We start from the raw sequence: 25,546 nt of genomic DNA on the forward strand, positions 1-25,546 counted from the left end.
CTACTTACAGAGGCAAGATAGCAGCAATCTGAACAAGTGAAAAAGCTCCTTCCCAGAAAAAGATAAAAATTTAAGAAGAAGTGGGTGAGAGAAGATAGTTAACCTGGTAAAACTCTGGCCAGAACAATGATCATATTTCAGATTCAATATTGAACATATGTCAACTCTAAAGAGCCAAGTTCAGTCAATTTAAGGAATTACAAAGAGACTAAAAGCTCTGACAGGCAAGCTGTTAAATCTTTCTGAGGTGCTTTAAGACCTCAACCAGCTGTACATCCTTTCCATCCTAGCCCATTTCTATGAAAGTAGGAAGGAGTAGAAAGAGTGAAGAAGCCTGCGTAGCTTCAGGTTTATATTCAGGGTCATTGTGAGTTTGCATGGGAGTTTTGTGATTTCTTATTAGTATGCAATATAGGAGAGTGTAAGGTAATACACTAGACAACTCACAAAGATATTGTTTGACAATTTATCAGAAGGATGAGCATTATTAACTAAAAACCAGAGTGATATTCAACCTGTGCAGTATTAAGTTTCACTACCATCATGAAGTCTATTAAAAACTTAATAAACCCATACCATGCTCTGCACTGCCATTTGTTCCCAGAGAACAGGTCTACTATGTGCTTTTTAAGATACTTTTAAAAAAATTGTTTATGGTTCTGGAGTGAATCAAAGCTGGAAGAATTCCCTCCCTCAGTATACCACAGATGATCACTGAGGTTTGTCAATCATATCTGCATGGGCCATGGACAGAGCAGGGGCATCACCCCACAGGGACTCCAGGCTCTTCCAGCCTGACATTTTCTGGGCTCTCTAAGGAAAAGCTCCCCCTGTGCCAAGTGGAAGCCCAGAGAAAGAGGCAGCCTTACTGGTAGTGGTGTCCTTCACAAACAAGTTAATCATGTGGCTCAGGGGCGGTCTCCTCTTGGTCATGGATGAAAGCTTCCCCAGGATGGTTTCCTTAACCATCTCATCACTTGGCAAGCGGTACAAAGCCAAATAGTTCTCCTGCTTGAAAAGATCTTTAGCACCTGGTGTGAAACCTGAAACATGAACACAAAGAGGAGGAAAATCAGGCTCTAATCAGTGCAAAAGAAAAGTCCCTTCTCCTGCTTCTCTGCCACCCATTTTGCCTGTGCTCATTCTGACACCTCCCCAGCAATCAGTACGTGAGCTGTGTTCACTGTGCATCTATGTAAATATGGCACAAGATCTGGGATGAAAAAAAGTCAAAAGGACTAGATTAGTAATTACAGTGTTCATGCTCTTGTTCACTGACAAGAGTAACTGTGACACCACAGGACAGGCACAGAAGTGAGTTCAAATTTCCAGGTTTTAATCCTAGCGTTACCTCTAACCTCTTAGCGCCCCTATGCCTCCATTTTCCCATCTGTAAAATGAGCTGAGGTACATCATTTATCCCCAAACTCCTTGTAAAGCCCTACTGTAAAGACAGGCCAGATATCTGTTCATTAGCAGATATTCTTTGTCTCCTGATGAGACTGGCAGACTCACACCAGAAGAATATGAAGCCTAGCCAGGGCTGGCTGGCACTATCCTTGATGACATTTGTTCCTTGGATAGCGCTGACAACGTCAGAACTTGCCAAGAGCCATCTCATTAATAAACTCTTTTGGCAACCAAACATCAAGAGAGTCAACTCTGTATTTCCACCTCCTCAGCAAATGGGACTGGGGAAATATTCTCATATTCTCTAAGGATTAAGTATCTACTGACAGCTCTGATTTCTCTGTGTCTGTTCATCCAGTTCCTCCTCACCTATCAGCCTGGCAAGCTCACAGAGGCCCCAGGGCACATGTACTGGCAGCACAGCATTGTGAGTCTCCTGCAGGGCGATGTTGCAGAGGTGGTCGGAGAAGCGGCACAGCCGCTCAGTCACGCTGGCGTTGCACAGGTTGAGCAGCACGTTCAGGCCCAGAGGCTTGAGGGAATTCAGGTGCATGTGCCAGTTGGAGTCATCAAACTGGATGCAGGAGGGATTCTGCTGGTCTTGGGACAGGCTGAGCATCTCCAGGTGGTAGTCACACACAAAGTCTTCAGCCTCACAAGCCAACACCTCGCTGTCCCCAACAACCTGGTCCAACAGAGAAACTGTAGTTGATTACAATGAATACAGCTTGAGCCTAGAATCCTGCAGGGAAATCCCAGTTAAATTCCCCAACAGTGGGGACTCTCTGGGTTTGAGTTTGTGTTACAGCTCCACAAAAGCCTACTGTATGCCCCTCCAGTAAGTCTTACCTGAGTATGTTCCTCCTCTCCACCCTCCGTGTCTTTGCTAAAGCTCACGTTGGATCCAGAGGGATGTTTGCTTCTGCTGTTTGGCTTTCGGTGGACAGAGGCTTCAGGAGCCTTTGGAGCATCACCAGACCAGTTGTTCCTCTCTTGTTCATTGGCCATGTGCACTGTGTCTGCCAGGGGGCCGGAGAGCAAAGCATCTCTTTCATGGGGCTGTGGGAGACCAACAGAGCAAAGTGTGGTGATTCAGCGGTTGAACACAAGGCACTGCTGATTCACCTGCTGCTTTAGGGCTCCTGTAGAAAAGGATCCTCGCTTGCTTCTTTAAGCAAAAAATTATGGCACAAGACTTCTCTACAAGGCCCCTCTAAAATATCACATTGTGTGTCACTCAAACTATGATTTGCAGCCAACACACTACATTATGGACTAAGGATCACTCACCTCATCTTCCATCTCAGGATGGCAGAAGGACCGTGTGGAGAGCTCATCAGTCAGGTCTTCGTGGCTGTCATGAGGTGGTTCCACCTTCCCACTGAAGAACAGAACAGTCTCTGGGCTGGGGTTTGGCCAGGAAAGAATCCCCTGCTTGTCTACACAGCAGAGCACCTAGAACATCCCACAACACCCCCAAGAAAGCAAAATCTTAGTGAAAAAATGTCAGTGCTCATGCATAGTTGTAAATATCATCACTTTAATAAACACATGGGAGGATAGACGAGTCTCTCCTTCACCAACTTTCTCTCTTAAGAAACTGCACCTAATAACACCTCAAGAAATCCAAGAATTCCTTGCTCCAACAAGATTGATGGGTTGTTTAACACCAATTTTACTTCAGCATATTACAAAACTAGGCATGAAGACCAAGGGAAGGAAGCAACTACTCAACCTATTTTACTAGCTAGTACCTTACCAGGACCCAAACCAGCTGGTTCTTGCACAGGAATCAAGAGGGTAATTTGACCAGAACCAGAGCTGGAAAATACAGACATCCTGTCAGATGTCACAGAGTACCTCAAACCATTGTTTTAGCCTGTAAATGTGCTTGGACATGACAAGACAATTATAAACTCTTCTACAAAGACAGGTGCCTGAAGGGCACAGTCTAATTCCAGCACAGTGAACTGATTGCAAACAGTCTGTGCTCAGGGAAGGATGACATGAATGATGTAAATGAAGCATCCTCACAGGGCTCCTCTTTCTGACAACTCAGCAATACTTACAGTGACAGATCCCAGACTGTGGAGCAAGCTGGAAGTGAAGCTCAGAGTTGGGGATTTGCCTTTTAAAACACAGAGGAAGTGGCTCCAGATACAGCGTATCATTTCCTGAGGAGGGAAGCAGAGGACATCAGCCAGTTAGAGACTCATTCGGTGGAAGATGAAGGGAGAGAAGGAAAAAAGGGAGTATGACATTACCTGCTTTCACTTTCAACACAGGGATACACTGTAAGACAGACATCAGTCTCTGTGGGAACCTGTTACCTGATACAGTGCTGGTGTTCTCCAGGGAAAAGCATTTCTTCCCTTTTCCACTGATTGCTAACAGCCAGTCTGAATTCAGCTGAATTGAGAATTCACTGAAACTACCTCTTGTCTACCCAAAACCACAGAAATGAATTTGAAATGAGTTCATTTCAAGTGAATCAGTTGTCACCTCTTGGTGTTTTTAACCTGAAGTAACTCAAGCTCTTGGATTGTGGAGTTTGAGGCCTTTGGTTTCCTACCACCCTGCTGCAAATCAGGTAAAGGATAGGGTCCCTGTGGTGAGGTGACTTGCCCAAGTTTAATTACTGAGGCGATGATAACATCAGAAACAAAGCCAAGGTGCCCTGACTACTCCATCCTTACAAAGGAATTGGAATGGAATGGAAAGAAGGGGATATTTTGCAAAATTAAAATCTCCAGTTGGCACCCTTCATTTTCCACACAAACACGTTTCAGAGGGAGTCTGGATGACAGCAATCAATCCAAGAACTAGAACTGTGTGTTTTCCTCTGGCAATTTCCTAAAGCCAGGAAAACCAGAATTGAATTACTGTGTTATTTTACTGGTTTTAGCTGTTACTTTGGAATACTGTCACTGCAGAGCACTTCCCCTAAAGCTCCTCGAATCAAGTTCCCTGGATCCTAAGGTTAGTACAGCAGTAAGCTCAATTGCAAAACAATTTGGAGCTATCACCAAGAAAAAAAAAAAAGGCTCTTATTTAAACCAATTTCTTCTAAGCAAAAATGTTACAAAATGAAAGAAACAGATCTTCTCAACAAGGTAGGTCAGCTAAAATCACTCCCATCTAATATCTGAAAAACATCTCAGCTCAATGATGAAGTGGCACAGAAAGGCAACAAAATATTTAGCAAAAGAAAGGTGTGTGTACCCATGTGCATGCCCCTGACTGATGGGGAGCAAGGAGACAGGAATTGATTCTTATCATATCTAGGGATTTTTAATCACTCCTGGAGTCCATCTGCCTCCTTACAGAAAGGGGAATCTTAATGCCAGATAAGTCAGAGAAGTATCTTTCCTCTACCCACCTGTTTAATCTGGATGATGCAATTTATAGAGTGGCCAGAGCAGTTCCTTCCCCAGAAAAAGGGCTCCTGAATGTTTAATTGCCCCAGCTTTGGAAGCACCAGTAATGTGCCTAAGCCTGATAAGAAGCCTATGGAGCAGGATCAGACTTTTAAAAATCCTGAACATCCCACAGTCCCCTCTGCAGTTTGGTCTGGGTGCTGACCACCATTCCCTCTGGGTCTTAGTTTTGGCTTGAAAAAGGTTTTTCTGGTACGAGCAAAATACTTCCCTTCTTTCAGACACACACCATACAAAGTTTATTTTACTTCTGGAACAGGACTTGAAAGAAGTACTTTCTCCAGGACAGAAAACATTGATTTCAAACCATTTGCAATATTCAGAAAAACACAACTGGACTCAGTATCGAGGTCACCTCAATCTCTGGCCAGCACAGCAGTATTTGCATGGGGAGGTGGAGGGGGAAGACATGCAACCTGCATGCACAGCAAATTAAAGCAACTAATGAGTGACAATGGACAACCAACACAAGTAAAAAGGGTCTAGAAACAAGCAGGAGACCAGAGAGGAAGGGAAAGGATATCATGAAGCTCTGCAGTGAAGATGGAGGAAAACAATTCATAATAATAGTACCTGAGAAGATACCATCTCTGTGTAGCTGCTGAGAGTGTCCTCTGAAAACTTAGCAAGCTGCAGCAAGAGAAGAGACCAGTTACTATAATTGTGCTCAGAAATGTGCCATGAGGAACATCCTTCCCTCAGGATGTGCCTTCAGAGAGGAGAAAGCAGGAGTCCTGCTCTGTGGGAATCGCTGTACCAAGGCAGACCGATAGCTCATCAAAGCAATTAAGTCTTTAATGGACTCCGCTCTTATCTACTTGTGAAGCACAGGCAAAGTGCTTGTTGCTGTACATCACAGAGGAACAACAGTCATTACCTAAATGTCTACAGAGAAAATAATAGCCATTAGACCCAGAGGAGGCTCTTTCTGGGTGTTTATTTTAGGCAGAAAGAGCCAGGATTGAGTGATCTGATTTTAACTTATATGGGTCAGTTACAGGAAAAGGGGTTGGAAAAGCAGGTGCCTGGGACACAATGGACAGAGAGGAATGAGGAGATGTGAATGGGATGTGGATAGGAAATGAAAAGAAATTATAGCAGGGCATTACCACAGCACTCTTGGAATTACACTGAGAAATTCACTAACTCCGATTTTTTGCATCCAGCACTAAGGCATTCCACACTAGATGTAATTTTGGAAAAGTTTAAATTTAAGCCTTTTCATAACTGAAGTGAACGTGGCAATTAGATTTATATGTAAATAAAACTATAGCCCAAATAATAATGCATATATCTGGCACTTGAAAAAAGATCAGTCTAACAAAGCTGAAAAAAGCTAAGAGAAATCTGTCGGAAATCACTTAAACTAAGAACTATGAAGAACTATTAGGAACTGGTTAAGAATATTTTGTTACAATTTTAAAAAGCAACAATCCCATAGTAAAAATAAGAGATGAATTTTGAGTGAAAGTGAAAATAGAAATAAGAATTAACATAAAAAATAAGGAAAAGTATACCAGTAGGTAATTAAAACCAGACCACTGCTTGTTAAAGACAGTGAAATTGCAAATGACATTGTAGGCAAGGCAGACGTGTTAAGTAAATATTGCTATTCCTTATTCAGTGATACAATCATACCATATGATAACTATGAAATATTTTCCATTCCAACACCAGCTACTGTAAGTAAATATGTTTAAATTAGCAGGTCTGGACAATGACTGCTATTGCTGATTTTGCACAAGGCTTGAACTATGGATTAAGTCCCAGTTCAATGGAAGTGGTGCCAATGCCCAAAAAGGGAAGGAGAACTATCCAAGTTACCATAGGACCCCAGACAGACTTTGATTTCAGACAGAATAAAAGAGCAGCTAATATGAGACTCAATTAAAAGAAAAGTGGAATAATACAATCAGTGCCAAACACCACAATTATATGAGCAGCAAATCTCCTCAAACTATTGTGATATCTTTTTTGACAAAATTACAAATTTGACTGATAAAAGTACTACTTTTGACATAGACCATTTGGTAATTTGACTTGATTCTAAATGCTTGACTAGTTTTCTAATGAAAATACCAAAGTAATAGGGCCCATGTTAGATATATTAGAAAGACATTATCTCTAAATGGAACAGAAACAGAAATTATTTGCAATAATGTGTTACTAGCTCAAGCAGGGACAAATCTGGGTATTTTGTTAAGAGCCTGAGAGAAAACTAAAAACAACACATTACTGATAGAGACTGCAAGGTTTACAAAGTTTAGAGCAAGGTTCAACGTAAAGAGGACAGACCACTGCCACAGAACATTACGGATTGCCTGGACAATATGCAAAAATATGTATCCCAACAGGCACAAAGCTAAGTGTATTTAGGTGCAAAAATGAAGGTTGGACTTACAGGATGAGGATTCCCAGAAAGCAGTAACTGCAGCTGAACAAAGCCTGGCCTTTTAAAGCAGAGACTGAAAGATCTAATGGGATCCTTTGTTGGACAAACAAGGGAACACAGAGCAGAAAGTGCAAACTATTCTGAAGTTTATCAAAAGCACAGCTATTACTGGAATATTTCGTGGGGTTTGAGATTCATAACCCTACAGTGATCCTGAAACAGTGGAGAAAGCTAAGAGGAATGCCAAAAGAAAGATTAGAGGTTTGGAAAATATGCTTATAGTGCCTTAAGGTGCTTGAACTGCTTACTTAACCAGAGACAGTAAAAAGGAATGTGAGTAGTTACAACAGACCAGAATTTTGATTGATGTATTCTTTGCTCTTAAATCTAGAAGACAAAAGATGTAAATTTTCCAAGGGCTGGAAATCAGATACTGCAGAAATTCCCACTAACACAAAATGTCCATTTTTAGCAGCGAAGGTAAATGATTACTGAGACAACCTATCAAAGGCAGTACAAATGTTTTCAAACCTACAGCAAATTCCTTTCTAAAAGGAATGTTGCTGCAGTCCAACTGTAGTAATGAAACTAGAGGCAGGGATTTGCTCAGGGGGGCACTGGTTTGTGTCCTTTCAACCAGGCACAAGGGTCACCTCTAGCCTTGAAAAATTGGGAATCAAACCACTTGAACATGATGAGAAGGGGAAGAAGGTGGAGAAGTGGCCAAGTTGCCACCAAGTAGGCCAAGTGATTGGAGAGGAGAGGGGTATTACCTGCTACATTTTGAACAGAGAAGAGAGAAGGAAGGAGGGAATTAGAGGCCAAGTGACTGCCTTTGTCAGGGGACGAGTGACCAAGGCACATCACAGCAGCTGTTCTGCAGCAGCAAGGATGGAGGATCATGTCTGAGATGCCACAGAAGGAGCTGACTGGACAGACAGAGTTGCCTGGACAAGAAAAAGGAGAAGACAGGAAAGAAAAAAAGCAAGGTGCAAGTATGAGTGACAGGGCAAATGGGAATGTTGAGAATGATGAAGCAAGGAAGCCAAGGAGTTCTGGCTTTTCCCAGCTGAATTGCAAATTGTGAAGGAAAAGAGGAGGTTTCAAAAGTACAAACCAAGTGATGCTGAGAATGGGTAAGAAAGGTTAAGTGGCAAAAACACTGAGAAGAGAAGAAAACACTGAGAAGGTGCAAATGCTACTAAGGGATGTAATGTGTCCTTCCTCCCAGGACACGGGCAGCTTAGTCATGTTCAACTAGAGAGAAAAGAATAGAAAACACAGACCCAGGGGCACAGAGGCCAAGGAAGGACAAGAAAGAGAGAGAAACTCTGTCCAAGTAACAGAAAGCAGCACGGAAGACAAACATAGCTCAGTGCATCTCACCAGCACTGCCACCAGGACAGAAGGGATGTATAACAGCACATCCAACTCAGGACCACATCCCATCAGACCACCAAACTCCATTTCCCAAACCAGCACAACCACCAGAAACTGCTCTTATTCCCTGACCTACTCAAAAGCCATGCCTGCAAACAAAGCCCCAGAGCCTCAGGAAAGGATTGTTCAGCCCACAGGGCATTGCAGAGGATATGATGTATCTCATTCCTTCACAGTGGCTACACATTGCCCAGTTATAGCCAGCACAGCGCATTTTATCTTCATGTTGACCCCTCTGAGAAATTGGATTTATCTGACAGAAAGCACATGTCTTGAAGAGTTTTACGGAATCACCAGAGCTTCCTATACCTTGGGATATCTGCAGAGAGGTTGAAAAAATTAAAACATCTGTTCAAGAAGCAATATTGTACTCCAGGGAGGGGGCACAGCTGGGACAACCAAAGATCCAACAAGGTTTTACAATTATGTGGATACCTCTGCTGAATTCAATGTGCTTACTTCACAGAGCCTCTTCGTCTCCTGCCCTTGTCTCTGCAATGGTTTGATGTGGAGAGAAACCTACCAGTGAGGTGGACGAGGCCTTGCTCATCTGGGCCAACACTCTGGCTTCTCCAAAGGCTGTAGCAAGAATCCACAGGACAGGAAAGAGCAACGGAAGGATGGGTAAGACACCATTCACCTGAAAAAAACAAGCTGTGATCACCAACAAGCACAGAAGCAGTCAGAACATCTCACGTGACATCTTTTCCACCAAAGTGAGAGGGTAAGGGTAAAAGGTCAGGGCAAGAATGAAGGGGACTGGAAGCAGTGCCAAACAGTGCACACCTTTGGGGGGTTTAATGAAAGAGGCCATGAGTCAATCACACCAACTTGCAGCTGCTTTTCCTGCTGAATTTGGTGTAAACTCTAATATTAGAGTGTAAAGGCACAAGATACCATAGATATACATAAACACATGTATGGCAAATGAGAGAGCAAAACATTTAAAGGTAAGTCTGTGAGAAATGGCCGGGGAAGTTCTGTTGTCCTCCTCCACTGAATGCTCTCGGATTCAGCATGCTTCCAGATCCAGGAAGCACAGGATGCTGTCACAGGATGAATTAAGCCACTGAGGGAGGGAATCCATCTCGGTGGTGCCCTGGGGAGGAGGTGTAGTGAAGCTCAGAGCTCTCCTTTACCTGCAGCTGAAGAAGAGTGTACTGCCAGGAAGCAATTCCAGGAGCTTGGAAAATGAAGCGCACGGCATTGATGATCAGGAATCCAGTCTGCAATTCAGAGATGACACTGTCACTTAACTACTGGCACTTGCAGGGAAGGTGTTTTCAGTGCCTTGTAACATTCTCAGCCCTGGGTAAAGTATGAAAAATATATTTTTGATCTGCTGCTGCAATTCCTCCCTCCAGTCTCATGGTTATGTGGCTCAGCATCTCTGAACTGCCCAAGGTACACACAGAGTCAGCTGCATGAGAGAGACTGGCCACAACTTTCTGTTGATGGCTGCAAATTCTTCAGATTTATTGACAAAACATGGCTATTCTCAAGGACAAAAGCTTGGAAAGAGACCTACCAGCACAATAGGGACAGCGTATTTCAGCATCACGGACTGTACAGTGAACCTCTCATTATCCAGGGCTGTCACAGGCCGTGACAGAGCCATTTCCAGGCACCACCTAAAGACAGAAAACACTGACATTTCAGCAATGAAGATCCTAACCCTTCACTGTCCCTGGATATAAACCTCCTAGCAGACCTGATTAGAACACTGTGCTCAGCCTATGCTATGAGGGAGGGCTGTCAAAAGAGAAGCCCACATCTACAATAAGAGTGTGGCACTTGCCAGGGTAAATTTGCACTGTTGCCAAGCAAAGTCCTCAGGCCTTCTCACCTGCTTAGCAGGAAGGCAGCAACAAAGACACAGACAGCTGGGTAGGCCCTGCATTTAACCCACCTGACATTATCAATTATTGGGGTCTTCAACACACGGAAGAGACGATAGAGCTGCGGATTCTGAGGTCCCTTCTTCACTTCTCCCCTTGGGGAGGGTGGGGGTGAGAAGGGTGGAAATAGGTCTCCAGGCTCCAGAACTATGTGCTCATCATCCTAGAAGAAAGGTCAGAAAGCCCAAAGGCTTGTGTTCAAGCACATCTAGTTATTTCATGAGAATTGGCATTTGGAGTGAAAGTTACAATTAAAACCACCAAGTGTTAATTTTAAGCTTTAAACTTTTTCCAGCCTTCTTCAAGCAGTAAAATCTTTTTATAGATCTTGTGAGTAGTTTAATTTACTTCTACACCAGGTATTTTATATTACCTTCTTTTATAATAAATCACTAGTAAGGAGAAGGTCAGAGCAGACAAACTTTATTTCTGCACATAAAAAGCAGGATAAAGGACAAGGTTTGTATGTCATGTTATCCTACTGGATAGATACACTCTACTTATATTTAGCAGCACATTACATTTTCCTCTTGACCTGAGAGAGGAGGAAATATGGTGCTTTTGTATAACATTAGTGTCTCCCATCCAGTGAGTTTGGAAGTTCATGGAGAAGATGCAGCCTGGCTAACTATGCACCATCCTTGACTGAACTGGAATTTCAAGCTATTTTCAAGGTCAGAAAAACCAAACACTCCAATAACCTGTACTCTGGGAATTAGAGTATTAGCAAGAGAAACCTGGGAAATATATTGTTACAGGCCAGGGAAATTAGACAAGCGAGTTACCTTAATCCCTCTCAGAGAAGCAAATGACTCCTGGCCTGGCCTCAGTGCAACAACATCTCCTTCCACCAAGAGGCTCACGGGCAGGTTGACAAGATGCCCATCCCTGTAGGCCCAGTGGAGGGACCAGGATGGGGCATAAGGCATGTGAAGGTCAGGGTACATGGAGTCTGGCCATTTCACCTCTTTGCCAAGTGTATCTGAAAGCACAAAGTGTGAAAGAATGAAGTGGTACCAGTTCTGGATTTATATCCTGTAGTGGTTATAAAGCCCCCAATGCTAAGCTGGTTCCCACGATCTTTAATCATCACTCTCTTCCTCCTTGATGGCTTTTCCTTCTCTCTCCGCCCAGTATTAACAACAACATTTAAAAACCTGTACAACAGAAAAGCTAAAGACTGTCCTTAAAACTGCCCCTCAGGCCCCAAAGCCTCCATTGAGACGATGCTCATGCACAGCAATTTATTTTCTTCTGCTCCATGTTGTGGTACAACCCCATGTGCTCTCCCCTCATCATCTGCTGCAAGGCAGATATTTTTATAAGGATATGAGGATTTGAATTACTCCGAAGCACAGCCATAACAGACGCCCACCTGGTAACACACAGCTTGCAAGCACATGGCCACATGACAGCTCAAAATAACCATTTTACAGGACAGGCATGAGGAGAACACACTTCCCACAGCCTGTTTCTGTGCAACACAGGGGAAGGTCAGCAAGCTTAATTAGGAATGCAGGTGATCAGCTTTGGGGAAAGATTCAGTAAGAGGAAAACACAAGTGCAAACGGGACAGAAGAAGGAGACCTCACCGTTTATCTTATCAACAATGGTCTGAAGCCTCCTCTCCACCTCTCTGCACTTCAGCCTCTCTTGACGCCCGATCATGAGGAGATCCAAGAGGAGCAGGAGGAAGAGTGCCAGTGCATTGACTATCTCAGCACCTTGGCTTCACACAGCAGAACAGGAGGAAGCAGAATGTAGATGAGGTTTGAGTAAACGAGCAGAATACACTGCCAGACACCCACAGAGATAAACACACAACTGCCTGGTTGTTTATTCCCACATCTCACAGATTTATGGCTCAAAAAGAAATGCATGATCACACTTCTTCTTTAGAATAATGCCACCAGAGTTCTGAAAGGATCCATCTCAATTAAAAAATACTTTACAAATATGGTCAAGGAATGTATAGTACACTAACTTCTCCCATGAGACACTAATTTCTCCAGTTTCAAAATACTTCCTAACTACGATAATGTCTTAGGAGCGTTAAAGATCTAGGAATGCTGTAGAAAAACCGCCTCATTCTCTCCAGAGGACACTCTCTACGTCTACTAGAATTAAGTTTGCTGAAGTTCTGTGAAAGGAATTGATAGGAAATTACCAGTGTGAGTATGCTGGTATCTAGATATCTAGACAGAATGAGGGACAACACTTACGTGATTCACACCCAGTACTAAGATGATATAAAACCACCGCCTCACTTCAGTTAAGCAGCACAGGAAGCTTTGCTCACCTCCCCTGTGGCTGGCTCCCATAGCAGCATAGCAGCAACAGCACTGCCAGCAGCATCAGAGATGCACCCGGCCAGTGGAAGCAGGAGCAGCGGTTACCATGGTACAGGAAACTGCTCCTCCACACCTCCTGCAAAGGGAGAGCAGCAGACAGTCAGCACTCATGGAATACAGAGCCAGACACTTGGAAAAGCAGAGTGAGAAGGGGTGACGACAGCAGCTGGTGCTCCAGGGAGAACAGAACTTAGCAAAACCACTGAACATGACACAGAGCATCCCAGATCCAAGGTGCGAATCATTTCAGCACCAATGGATATTCAGCTGGCGAGTCTGGGTGAGCACTCTGCTTCTCTCTTGATTGGAAGAATGAAAAGGCTTCTGTGCCAGGCTGTCCCATTGTCACTGACCAACCAAGGAACACTTTTAAGCACTGTGCATAAACACTGGCACTTTGTATTCGACACATAAGCCAGGCAAATACAGTGGACAAGGGGAGACTGTTGAGCTTCACATCTCTTTATCTCCACCTGAGATGGACCCTCTAAGCTCACTGCCCTCAGTGGCTCTTGAAGTCCTAAGATCCTTCACATGGCAAGAAGCATCTTCCCACAGAGCTCTGGCATGCAGGAGAGAAGTGCTGACAGAAACTCACCCTTAGGAAGATTTCTTGCTTTCTTCCCAAGGACCTTAGCAGTTCTACACCTGGACACTGTGGGGGAGAATGCAGCCAACTTCTCTTTAGCCCTCATCTTTACTTTGAGAAGGGGAGACCAAGTGCCCAACTTGTTCTGTTTGGTGCCTCACCTTCCATGAAGTCCCTCTTTTCCGTTCCTTCTGATGCCCCTCCAGCAGTGCTGACAATTGGTCTCTCAGGATTGTGAGGGCTTTCTTTGTGGTAAGGCCCAAACTTGAGGTCATCTCATCCTGAGGTGCCAAAAAAATAAACTGGTTAGTTATTCCCTATTTTCTTCTTAGGCTTTTTCCTGGTGGCTGACAGAACATGTGACCATGATTGCCCAGCCCTCATCGTCATCAGCCTGATTCTTCATTTTCCTGAAATCACCTTCCCTCCTGTGAACTTTACACTGCTGGCTGGAATTAGAGCACTTAGATAGTATCAGGTAAACAAACCGGTCCTGACTGTGCTGATAAATACTTTATCGAAGCACAATACCAAGTCATTTCTGTGAAACAAGATCTATCAGTGGAGGCTGAGGACAATACAAACAGAGGTTATGCAGGCTTGAACTCGTATCACCTTGTAGATACAACAGAACAGATAATTATGGAAGAATTTAATGTTACAGGATGTTTTGATAACAATAGTAAAAACTAAGTAGCAGAATATCTGCAATTCAAAACAAGAGTGGCCCGATTTCCACAACTGCTTGCTACAGATTTTTGTTTGTGAGTCCTGCCTCTGTGACTACTTTGATGTAGAAGCTGCCAGATTTAAATGCTAGACCGTGGATCAGTTCAGGACCAGACATGACCTCCTTTTACAAGAACAAACACTGGAGTTTTAAGTGCTGAACTGCAAGGGAGACATTTGGACTTGCAGGAAGCACAGAGTTCACAGCACCGCTCCCTCAGTGCTCAGCAAAGAGGCAGCAGTCCCAAAGGACACATCTCAGGAGTGTGCCATATGGAAAACACAGCCATAAGATGCTGGTAACAGCAAAGTGGGGTAAACACTTGCATTTCTGGGCCAGGAGCATGAGCACTTTCCTTTCTTTCAAATCACAGATTGCAGTGATGTACTGTGAGCACCAGATCACTGACAGCAAATCATCAGGGAAGAGCAGGCAGGTGTCCATGAGAAGGCTACAGCAGGGAACTGCTAAATAAAAGTTCTCATGGGCATTTCATGTTTTAATACAAACACATTGAGCATGTACAGCACACAGGATATCCTGCATGCTGGAAATGTTCACATGTGTCATACTGCACCCAGAGTACAGAACTACTAAACACAAACAGGCAGGAAGTTTGTCCCTCCTGTATGACACAGCCCAGAGCTCAGGCAGGAGCTGCAGCACTTCCTGCTCTTGTAGCCCTTTCCAGCCCTGCCAAACCCACCGTGGCCTCAAACTGCAGCAGTTCTGCTCCTCAGCAGCTGCTTGCACACACCCAGCTCTGCAAGTGCAGCTTGGCTCCGATCTGTTCTTCCTGTTCCTTAACTGCATGGTTTTGTGATGAACATTTACTGGAAACTAATCTTGGACTTCAGACTCATTGACGGTCCAATCCAAAACTGTAACACTGTGTTGAGGAATAGAACAAATTCTCTTTCAAATACCACCTACCACACACACACATGCTCTCCCCACCTATAAGGGACAACCTGAAACAGCAAATTCTGTCCAGGCAGAGTCCAGCAAAGTTGCTTTAGCTGCACTTTTAAAGAACTAAAAATAATCCTGCTGCAATTTTCATTCTCTGTGTCAGTTTTAGGAATAGAGGAAGCATTTCTGTGTTGTTCTTGGAAGCAGCCCAGGTAACATCAGCACAGGACTAAACATAGGAGTGTCTCAAAGACTCCCAGAGGAGAAGATGGCAGTGGAGCTGGCACCAGCCGTGCTACTGCACCACAGAGTGCTGCAAACAGGAGTGTCTGAGAACAATGCTGAGTAAGGGACAATCAGCCTTCTCTCTCGTCTGACTGCTGCCTGTCTGGGGCAGAGCAAGGCACCCATAGAAATATAAATCCTCTCCAGCACGGGGAAAGCAGACAGATAAATAAAACACACAGAATGAAAAGCAGAAAAAATAATAGGGACTTGAATTGAAAAGCAAACTCTGCTTAGATACTGAGTTGGTTCCAATGGACACATCAGGAGCTACAGAAGAAATGAGAAGAAAGCTGCCCTTAATGCTAACATCTACTTCAGTAACACAGTGCCTGGAAAGAGAAACTGCCACAGCACAGCAGGCAGCGAGCACAAAAAGGCAGCAAATCCAGAGGTAATCAAAAAAGGTTCCTGAAATACTTGCACACCTGCTCCAGACTTTACACACGAGTCACTGGTTTGACACAGGGTTCTCAAAGGAATGTGGAACGTAGCAGGTGACAAAGGACAAGTGCAGTGTGGCAGGGCTGGGGAAAGGCAGCAAGGATTGTTAAACACCCATCCTGACACTTACATCCTGGAGTATTTGGCAAAGGAGGCAGAGCCAATCTGGTAAACAAACACTAATACTGTGAGTGAGGGCTCCTGGGGGCACTCGGGTAACCTCCTGCGGGTGAGCATCAAGGGAAAGAGCCTGGGACCCAAATGAAAGGGATAGGCAAGAAGAGCCACCCTGAGCTCCTGGCAAGGGGCAGCTCCAGGTTTCCGCAACAAAAGTTGCCCTGCTAAGTCATCAACTGCTAATGAGGCATTTTTCAAATGCCCTTAAGAAAACCTTTGGCAAACCCAGGCACTCTGAAGCTGTCCCAGAGGGATCTTTCTAGCCTTTCATCAGCTTCAAGTGCTCTTCCTGCCACAAACCAGGAAGTGAGCACCCCAGGGTGAAGAAGCTGTTCACAGGAGGTGTCAGTTAATTAATAAAAAACCTCAACATTCACATCTTTGCTTTGGAAAGTTACCTCAAAGAGAAAACCGCTAATTTTCCGGCCCGAACAGAAACGGCAAGACACCTTTCCTACCCAGCTGCCTCAGCACAAGGCTTCCTCTGAAGAACAACAAAGAAAGAGCAGACAGTAAATTCCAGGTTATAGTGAAAGCAAACCCCTGATGGGAATCAGGAGGTACTTTAAAAGGCTGTACTTTCCTTTTGCCTGTGCCTAAAGGCAAAAAGTCCTAAGGACAAAATAAGCACTTGCTTCCTCCTTTGCCCTGAAGAGCACAGGAGCCTCTAAGTGCACTTAGGGCTCCTCTGGAGCTGACCCCTGCCCTGGCCATCCCAGACTCAGCATGAGAGGCTTGGCTGGAGCCAGGTAAAAATGGGATGATTGCATCCTTCTGCTTTGGGATGGTATCATGGCTCTCAAGAGTTGTGATCTTTGGGATGGCTGTTAGGGGAAAAACAGTGCAGGACATTTCCTTTGTACATGTGATTTTATTTTCTAGAGGCAATGGACGTGCTGAGGTGTGGACAGGATGGGAACATGAAAGGATGTGTGAATTTCTCCACTCGTAGTAAATATTCTACATGTTAAATTACTGCTTAGCTTGACTGAAAACATTAGGGAAAGGGAACCTGAGATAAATCTTGCAAATGCCCAGGGTTAGGAGTTGGTTTGGCTCTTCAGGAAGGAAACAAGAAGCAGCTCAGAGGCAGGAGATGAAGAGTCACAGAATCTATAGACTTTCTTTGCCTTGTCCTTTCAGTTAACCCTCCATATTTTGACAGGGGTAAATAAGTTGTCAGATACCCAGGAGCTTGTTTAAATCCATAGCCTTGCCTGGCTTATGGCAAATAGGTTCTCTTTGCCTTCCTCAGGGGTTGCAGGAGCACTTTCAGGCTGATAGGTAGGAAAAGTGTGGTTATTTTCTGATCTTTCCTCCCACAATGTGAAGTTGTTCCCGAGCAACACCACCTACCCATGTCTGCTTCCTGCAGCCCACCTACACCCTCACACAAATTCACCACTAAGCTCCCTTTCTAAAATTCCCATCTTGTTCTTTTACAAATAGAACTGCTAAAAATCACCTTAAAAGTTTATCAGCTATCTCACACTCTCTGCTACCTGATGAAAGACAGAGGTCTTGCAGCTTCCTTCCAGAGGAACAAAGTAGAGCCCAGAATGCGTACAGAGAAACGGACACAAAATATTAGTATATTAAAGTCCTCTTATATTTTCTCACAGCCATTACACATCCATAGTAGCATATTTATTTGTTGTACCAGTAAATGTTGATATAATATGTGCCAAATATTTTTTTTTTAAGAATACAGGAACACAAATATATTCCTTGCTTTCCAGAGCAAAGTGGCTTGAATCATCCTCCATCCTCTGTGGATTCAGTCTCTTGCAGAATAAGGGATTCTCACCAAGACTGCTGTACACTTGAGTGCAACTGCCTTTACAAAGACTGTTTAAACAAATAATTGAACAGAATACAAAATATTTGCTACAAGTTTCAATTCTCATAGGCCGCAGATCCACGCCTCTGATTCAGCAAGGCAGTTGTCAGACAGTTTCCCTCTTTCCAGGCTACACTCACTAGGCTCCTTTTAGAACACCTCTACTCAATTGCTTTTCAAATCTGAACAGCTGGAGGTGGGAAACTGGGCAGCAGAATGTTCTTGATTTTCCTGAGAGCTATTTTGCATTCCTTAGCAGAAAAAGAAGGCAGTTTTTAATTTAACAATGACGCTTTGCAGGCAGGGATTACACCTCCTGAAATGTAAGCATTATTCACAGGTTCAAAAACACATAATAAGGAGTAACTCCACCAAATATATTCGCATTTATTACTGTAAGTCAGATTCTTGTTTAGGATAAGTTACAATATGGCACAAAGTGGGGGGTTTGGGTCTGATCAGAGAGGATAACAGACATCAAATACATGACAGCACACAATTTCTTGGAGTAGCATATCATACAGCAGCCTAGTGCTAGAGAGGGATTTATTCTTGTTCTAAAGCAAATCACCCATCAGAATGCTACAGCTCCTATAAACCTGCAGCTGCTGATTTAGTGCTCAGACTTGCCTGAAATGGCTCATCCCTGCTACAGAGTGACACAGATGGAATCAGCAGGGCCAATCCATCAGTCAGTCCGGGCAGAAACTTCCCTTTATTACCCCATCCTTGGTCCCAGTCTTGCTTTCTGTCTTTCTTGGTGCTCTCCTGGCTCCTTTTCCTAAGAGATCAGATCCCTGAGTCCAGGCAAGAATGTTTCTCTAGTGACCCAGGCTACATCAATCATCCCCCAACACATTCCTACTCCATGGGATGAACTTTTGATTAAAACTCTGAACTGTCAGGACAGCTGGATTCTCTAATTCCTTCTGCTACTGGTTTCTGCATGACAGAGGGAAAATCGGATACTCCTCTGTGCCTTTGTTTCTCATTCTATGATAGGGCTAACAATTCCCCACCAACTGTTGTAATTGTGAAGATTGTAATATTCACTAGCCCACCTGAATGCTACTAGAAAGCTCAGGAAAAAGAAATATATGTTGATACCTGCACAACTCAGGCAGCTCCACCAAGCAGACCATGGCTCTGTGGGAACCACTGCCTTTAAACGTGGGCATGCTGAGAAAAGCACCAGAAGGCACGAGGAACACAGCTATTAAACTTGGTTTGAATGCACCTGACGTGAGCTTGGCAGCCTCAGCTTAGCTGTTGGTGGTCTCCAATCAAGTGAAACAAGCAGAGTCTTCAGCACAGCAGTGCCCAAGTTGATGGACAGAGCAATAGGCAGCAACTGTCTCCTCCCCACACTATGCAGCCCAGGATGAAAGGCAGCTCAGACCTCCCGCTGCCCCTGGACAAAAGAACCCCCTAGTTGGGTAACTGGTGCCTGCAGGGGCTCCAGTGTGGATGCTTTGAGGCTCACTAACAGGGCCTGCAGATTCCCCCTGCAAAAAGACAGAGCTGCAGAAGCACAGAGCTCTGAGATGTGGCCAAAGCAGCGCTCGCCAGCCTGAATCACTGCTGCACTTTGCTGTGCACAGGGTCCATTTTAATCCATGCAACAACATCCACATTTTATGCTCTCCATAGAGCACGGAGTAAAGATGCCAACAGGCACAATCAACCTTTCTACACAGGTCATGCAAAGCCCAACACTTTGCTTCTCCCCAGCAGCAGCCCAGCAACAGAGAAAGAGGGGGCTGCTCCCCAGGAAACAGCCCAGTTTGGAATTGTACATTCCTAAGCCTGTCCCTTCAGTCCTACATGGAGCAGCAAATCCCCAACCATAGTTACCTGTCCCACCAGGCTGCTGGCAGGATGAGACAGGGTTTATGCAGCGCTTTGAAGCACTACACAATTACTAAGCTTTAATTATTGTAATTTAGCCAGTTGCATTACTCCTCCAAGTTCAGAAAGCGGTTAGGGGTCTGTATTTATCCTGGTTTCAACACGCAGCAGTGCTTTATGCCAGTGCAGAGCTCCCTCCAGGGAATCCTAATCCCCTCCCAGAGGCCAGCAATGCTCAGAAATCCACAGAACTTCAGTACATCTTTCATCCCCTTGATAGTTTCCTTCCCAACCCTGCTTCTTCAGCTGAAGACTTTGGGGACTAAAACGATGATTGAGCCTGGCAGGTGCACTGCCGGACAGAACCCACAGGGATAAAGAGGTTCAACAGTCACAGATCAAAGCCTATAGAAGCAAAAGACAAATTTAAGCCCAGAGGCAGAGGGGCAGCAAAGCAGGAGTCAGCAGATAAAATCCTGTGTGGATCTTCCTATTTGTTCTGGGGTTAAAACTGCTGTTTAAAACAGTTTCTTTTCCCTGTCACCACCAAAAGCAAGCTATTCCCTAGATAAAATCATCACTCTCTGTTTCATGTCCTGCCATAACCTCCTTCCCCCAAAACCTCAAAGCTCTTCATGCCCCATCACATCAGGAAGGATGCAGACTGGGGAGGGAGACAGGGAAAGCCATTTTGAAATTAAATGGTAAGGGAGAGGAACTTACTTTGTGACATTTGCCTTGGTGGGGCATCCAGAGATCGGCCTGTTTGAAGAGCATCTGGGCTAAATTCCTGCACCACTTCCCCAGCAACTTGCACTGCTGCTGCTTTCCAAAAATGAGAGAGCAAAGAGGGAGAGGGAGCAAGACTGTGCAGAGCCCAGCGCCGCAGAGAATGAGACAGAAGCAGCAGAGTGAAGCACCAGTCTGCTGATTAATTCAGCCTGTTTCCAGTCACGCTGCAGATCCAGCAAGGAGGCGGCGGATGGGGGTGGGGGATGAGGGAGGATGAGGGATGGAAAGAGAGGGAGAAAAAAGCAGAGAGGGAAGAAAGTTTGCCCAGGATAGCACCAGATGTCTGTGAGAATGGTTCATTCATCATATGGAGCCGATACAGTGAGGATCCCTGGGCTCACTGCCTGCAGAACTGCATACGCATGCACAGGAAGGAATGATGCTGACAGACAGGGGTCTGTGCAAAAGCAGATGGCAAATCAGGTAGGACAAAGTGCTATAAAATATACTACATGGGAAGGAACACCACAGCAGGCATGGAAAAAGACTACATTTAGACCAAGAGACCCTGGAATATTAACTGCCCCACAGATGACTCCACAGCTTTGGATTCAAGCTCAATTCAAAAATATAAGTATTTTCTATTTAAACAAGTTGGGATGGTTACAGGTCCTGTCTGAAGTATTCCCTCCCTCTTCTCTTGTTGATAAAGAATGCAGCAAAAGCCCCTCTTGGCATCCCATATTTATTCTGAGGTGCAAAATGTGAACTAAAAGGTGCACATAAATTCACCATAGCCATTCCTGGGGTTTCACATTTACCTGGGCATGGCACACAGGAAGCAAAGGATAAGTGTAGACAGGGAAGAGCTGGGTAGAACAACAACAAGGGAATAAAAAGGTGAAGAAGGAATGAGCCTTTCCTCTCATTCTCATCTTTTCCAGGAATATTTCCTTCTCACTGTTGGAGGGATGCACCTTTTTAAGTGAGTTTTTATTTAGCTCCTACTTCAGTGCTGTCCTAATTCTGTCTGGGGCTTCTGAGTTCTGCAGAGCAATCACTAAAACAACTGCTTTCATTCCACACAGAAAGGGGCAAAGAACTGGCTCTGCCAAGCACCTCAACAGCTTGCCAAGGATTACAGCTGCCTGGTACCAAACAGGACAGGCACTACCAAGGCTTCCAGTCTCAGCCTATTGTGCAGCTCTGAAGACCATGTACAGGTGTCAGGACTCACCTACCCTGCCTGGACAAGCTCTTCACTTCCTTTTCCCTCCCTTCCTGAGGTTCAAATGCCTCATTAGGCACAGCCCATATTCTGTGTTTTAAGCCAGAAGGGCAGAGATTAAGTGGCCTCAATATTCACAATAAACCCAACACAGGGTCTGGTTACCACCTGTCTGTTGGCATCAAGGTACATATCGGTGTGTAATCTCACAAAGCTCCCAGAGCCAAAGCTGAAGGGAAGCAGACACTCTGTATTTATTTAATGTAACTTCAGGAGAAAACAGAAGGGAGAAAGAGGCAAAACATCCTTTATCCTTCTGCCGGGCATTTTGTTTCCTAGACAACAATTTTAAACTGCAGAAAACAAGAAAATGTCCTAATGGCACGATTTTTCTTTCCCGCTTGCTAAAGAACTACTCATCTACTCCTTTCAACACAGAGAAAAAAGGAGAGAAAAAAGACAATATCAACAACAAGACTGGTAAGTGTGGATAAACCCTCACACAACATACTTGTAAGACCCCTTCTTTATTACAGTGCTTGCTGATCTGTTTCCCATGGCTTTGTACCTTTGGGAGACTTGAATGAAAGTAAATAAAATAACTTGCTTGTGAAATACCAGGAACAATCCTTGGGCTTCACGCAGTTAGAGGTCCCAACCTCAAAACCTCCAGCTTTGGTCATGGACACAAAAGGAATTGGATCAAATTGCTTCTTCTTGTTTACCCCATTGCTGAGAGATCTTGCTCTAAAGTGTTTTGTGTAGGGTAGTAATTTGTAGCTTCCTTCTGATATCAACTGGTATCAGAAATTGCATCTGGATATGTTGTGCATTAAATAACAGAATGAAAAAGCAGAAGACAAAAACTTGGGATCTGAAGATAAAACTGGGACGTGAAATAGAAGGCTGAGTACAAAGGAAGGGACTGACCTGTACAAAATCTGCAGCATAAATGAGAGATGCCTGTGGAAAAAGGATCCGTTTGTGAAAAAGCCCTTGGCAGAAGAACTGAGCTTTTACAGAACAGTAGGGAATAAAAACAGAGACACAGCCACTGGCAGGATGAGAAGTGGCAAAGGACTTGAGCTACTTTTCTGTCCAAAGGTAGGATTGTAGTTCCTGTTAGGCAACCTGGAACAAGGACCAGCAGTGCAGGAGCTGGAGCAATGTGGAGCACAGCACAGGCCCCCTGAACACATTTCCAGGCTCTGGCCAGGAGGCACAGCACTGTATCCAGGCTGCAGCAATTACACAGGGACAATACAGCTCAGTTGTTATGGGTAACTGTAGAATGGATGATGTCAATAATTTTTGTTAGTTGTGTGGCTGCAAATCCAGCCTCCGTCTAATGCAACGCAAACTCAGGAGCCTCACACTGCCCTGTGGCAATCAGCGCCGCTCTCTCAGTATGTGCTGAGTGGTCTTGGGGCAGAGAGTCTGGTACCTTTCACAAGGATTAAATTTACTTCAGAAATACACAGAAAATTAAAAAGTCGGAGGAGGGGGAGGAGGGGAAAGAACAAGATATCAGCACATTTAATTTAAGAAGGTTTTGGCTCCGCTCCTAAAATACTCTCTGCCTCTCTCTGTGGTGTCTGACTTCTGGCAAAAACTGGAAGGCAGCCCGCATTACACCTGACAAACTCTGATCTTCAGCCATTCCTGACAAGGGAACTTACTAGCCAACTGGAGCCAGAGGACAAGTCTCTCATCTGAGTGACAGATGTCTGTGCTGCAGCAGTGCTCTCAGCATGTCTCCTGCTCCAGGAGTGCTAACTCGCCATCACACACATATTTTGAAGAGATTTCTTTCAACTAGATTTGGGACTGATGTTTTCACGTGGGTTCATTTTATTTTTAGCATTTTAAAATAAACCTAGCACATCAAATTTACTGCTGAGGTTACAAAGCAGGTTAATTTGTTCCCTTATCAGTGTATATGTGTCCAAGTTCTTCACTTTGGGAAGGAAGATGCATTCCACCTTAATGAGGTGGAATGAGGAGCTGCAGAATTAATTTAAAAAAAAATAATAATAAAGAGCAAACTCCTTAGCACCAAATAACAGTTACAGAATGGTTTGAATTGAAACCAAAATTGAATTAAAGATCATCTAGTTCCAGGCCCCCAGCTTGGGGATGCTAACAAGAATAAAATCATGGTCTTTCCTCAGAATCCAAACAAAATAAGTTGTAAAATGCAGCTTTATGTATCTGCGAGGTTTTTTAATTCTTATTTAAAAGATTGTGGTGATCTCTTGCCTTTGTTTTTAATTCCCATTCAGAAAGGAGAGAGAAAAAATTTCAGGAACTCAGGAGAGAAGGTTAGGACTTGAGAACACCATGATTCCTCCTGTAACCTCCTTGTCAGGACACTTTCCTAATAGGCCTTTTAAAGGTCTATTACAATACTGTCCATGCTGCTGCCTGTCCAGCAACTTGATATGATCTGCTTGCACTGTACGGTGGAGAATGTCAAAGGTGAATGAGAAAGGTGAGCCAAAGATAGTGACCCACAGTGAAAGTGTCCCCGCTACACCCTGCTCTCTTTGGTGCTCTCAGATCCTACACAGAACACACCCCTCCACACAGTGGTAATTGCATCATCTCCAAAAATGATCAATACCAGATTAGTCCATGATGTCATTAATAAGAGAACAAGTAGATAATTGTCCTCATTGGAATGTTAACTCAATGGTAATAAAGCAATTTGATATAAAACAACATAGGTCAAACACGTCCTCTGAGCAATCCAGAACCAAGAGGTTTGGGCAGGAGTGACCCCAGGCCTTCCTGGTCTAGCACAGCTCAGAGCAGAAACCCAGCAAGGAAGCAGTGGAGTAGGCAAGTGACACAGCTGATGTTAACCTTTAAAAGTCACTTACACTGCTATAGTATCTTTTAGTCTAGGTGGGTCCCTAACAGGTACTTTGCACTAGTGAACAAAACCATTTCTCGCTGCTGCAAACAAAACAGCAAGGAAGGGATGCAAGGAGAAAACAGAGACAGCAGACAAAAGCTCACTGTGTGGTGGGGAAAGGGACACCAGAGAGAAAAGCAAAGAGTGTTCTCTCACCAGAGCTAGCTGAGACCCCAAGTTACCATCAGCAAAACTGGACTCAGATTATTTCATTGCCCTGGTTTATTTAAAAAATCTTTCCGTGAATTCAGCCTTTCAGGTAAAGCCGAGTTGACTGTCTCCATAAGAATGGAGCCCCAGCTTAGAGCTCAAAAGAGAGACACTGCAGGTGTGACAGAGGACACCCCACTGCGCTGTTCCACTGTGGTGCCTCAGTCCCACGCTGCAAAGGATTTCCCTGCTGACAGGGATGTGAAGGTGACACAACTCTCAACTTCAATACTAACCATGGATTATACCACTACATAATAATGCCACCTAAAATAATAAAGACATTTTAAAGGACTCAACACTTAAGTTAGGTGTGACTGTTATCAGCAAACCTACCTGACACTTCTCCTTAAGGTCCATGGCAATGCAGTTCTGTAAGCATGTCCAGCAAAAGGGGACTGCTCCTCAGGGGAGAATGTTTCCTAGGTAGAGAAGAGCTTGGCTACATTTACCACATCACCATCTGTAGAAACAGAAGGGGAAGCAATCAAGTCTCCCACATTGCTTCCTTTAGAATAAGAAAGTGATGAAATTCACAAAATTCAAATTACAGGATTGGTCTTTAAAAGAAGAAGAACCAAGGAGATGTAAGTCCTTCTAATAGTGCATCAACCCACCCCGTAACTCAGAAGTTAAGTTAGCTTAACTCTCCCCAAAGTTTGGCATGCATAGATGAATTAAGTTCCCTGCAGTGCAGAGTAAGAGT

At 44.3% G+C, this 25,546-nt stretch overlaps 1 protein-coding gene across 4 annotated transcripts in view; it reads right to left on the reverse strand.

Annotated features, from left to right (window-relative positions):
• TMEM94 (transmembrane protein 94) overlaps positions 1-25,546 on the reverse strand; it is a 50,216-nt gene that overhangs the window by 17,207 nt on the left and 7,463 nt on the right. For 2 of the 4 annotated variants that reach the window (XM_040081879.2, XM_040081878.2), the window contains exons 1-15: positions 20,477-20,653; positions 13,679-13,798; positions 12,877-13,004; positions 12,170-12,306; positions 11,363-11,559; positions 10,589-10,740; positions 10,208-10,310; positions 9,819-9,905; positions 9,203-9,319; positions 5,421-5,477; positions 3,480-3,584; positions 2,701-2,865; positions 2,260-2,469; positions 1,780-2,095; positions 870-1,043 (exon numbers count right to left, since the gene is read on the reverse strand). In XM_040081879.2, coding sequence (XP_039937813.1) covers positions 870-1,043; positions 1,780-2,095; positions 2,260-2,469; positions 2,701-2,865; positions 3,480-3,584; positions 5,421-5,477; positions 9,203-9,319; positions 9,819-9,905; positions 10,208-10,310; positions 10,589-10,740; positions 11,363-11,559; positions 12,170-12,306; positions 12,877-13,004; positions 13,679-13,798; positions 20,477-20,530 — 2,122 coding nt within the window. In that variant the 5' untranslated portion in view covers positions 20,531-20,653. Of the gene's footprint in view, positions 1-869; positions 1,044-1,779; positions 2,096-2,259; positions 2,470-2,700; positions 2,866-3,479; positions 3,585-5,420; positions 5,478-9,202; positions 9,320-9,818; positions 9,906-10,207; positions 10,311-10,588; positions 10,741-11,362; positions 11,560-12,169; positions 12,307-12,876; positions 13,005-13,678; positions 13,799-20,476; positions 20,654-25,176; positions 25,304-25,546 lie in introns of those variants that run through there. The other 2 variants (XM_040081880.2, XM_040081881.2) reach the window with 2 other exon arrangements.

Source organism: Hirundo rustica, chromosome 18, assembly GCF_015227805.2.
Source record: "Hirundo rustica isolate bHirRus1 chromosome 18, bHirRus1.pri.v3, whole genome shotgun sequence".
NCBI classification, from domain to species: Eukaryota; Metazoa; Chordata; class Aves; order Passeriformes; family Hirundinidae; genus Hirundo; species Hirundo rustica.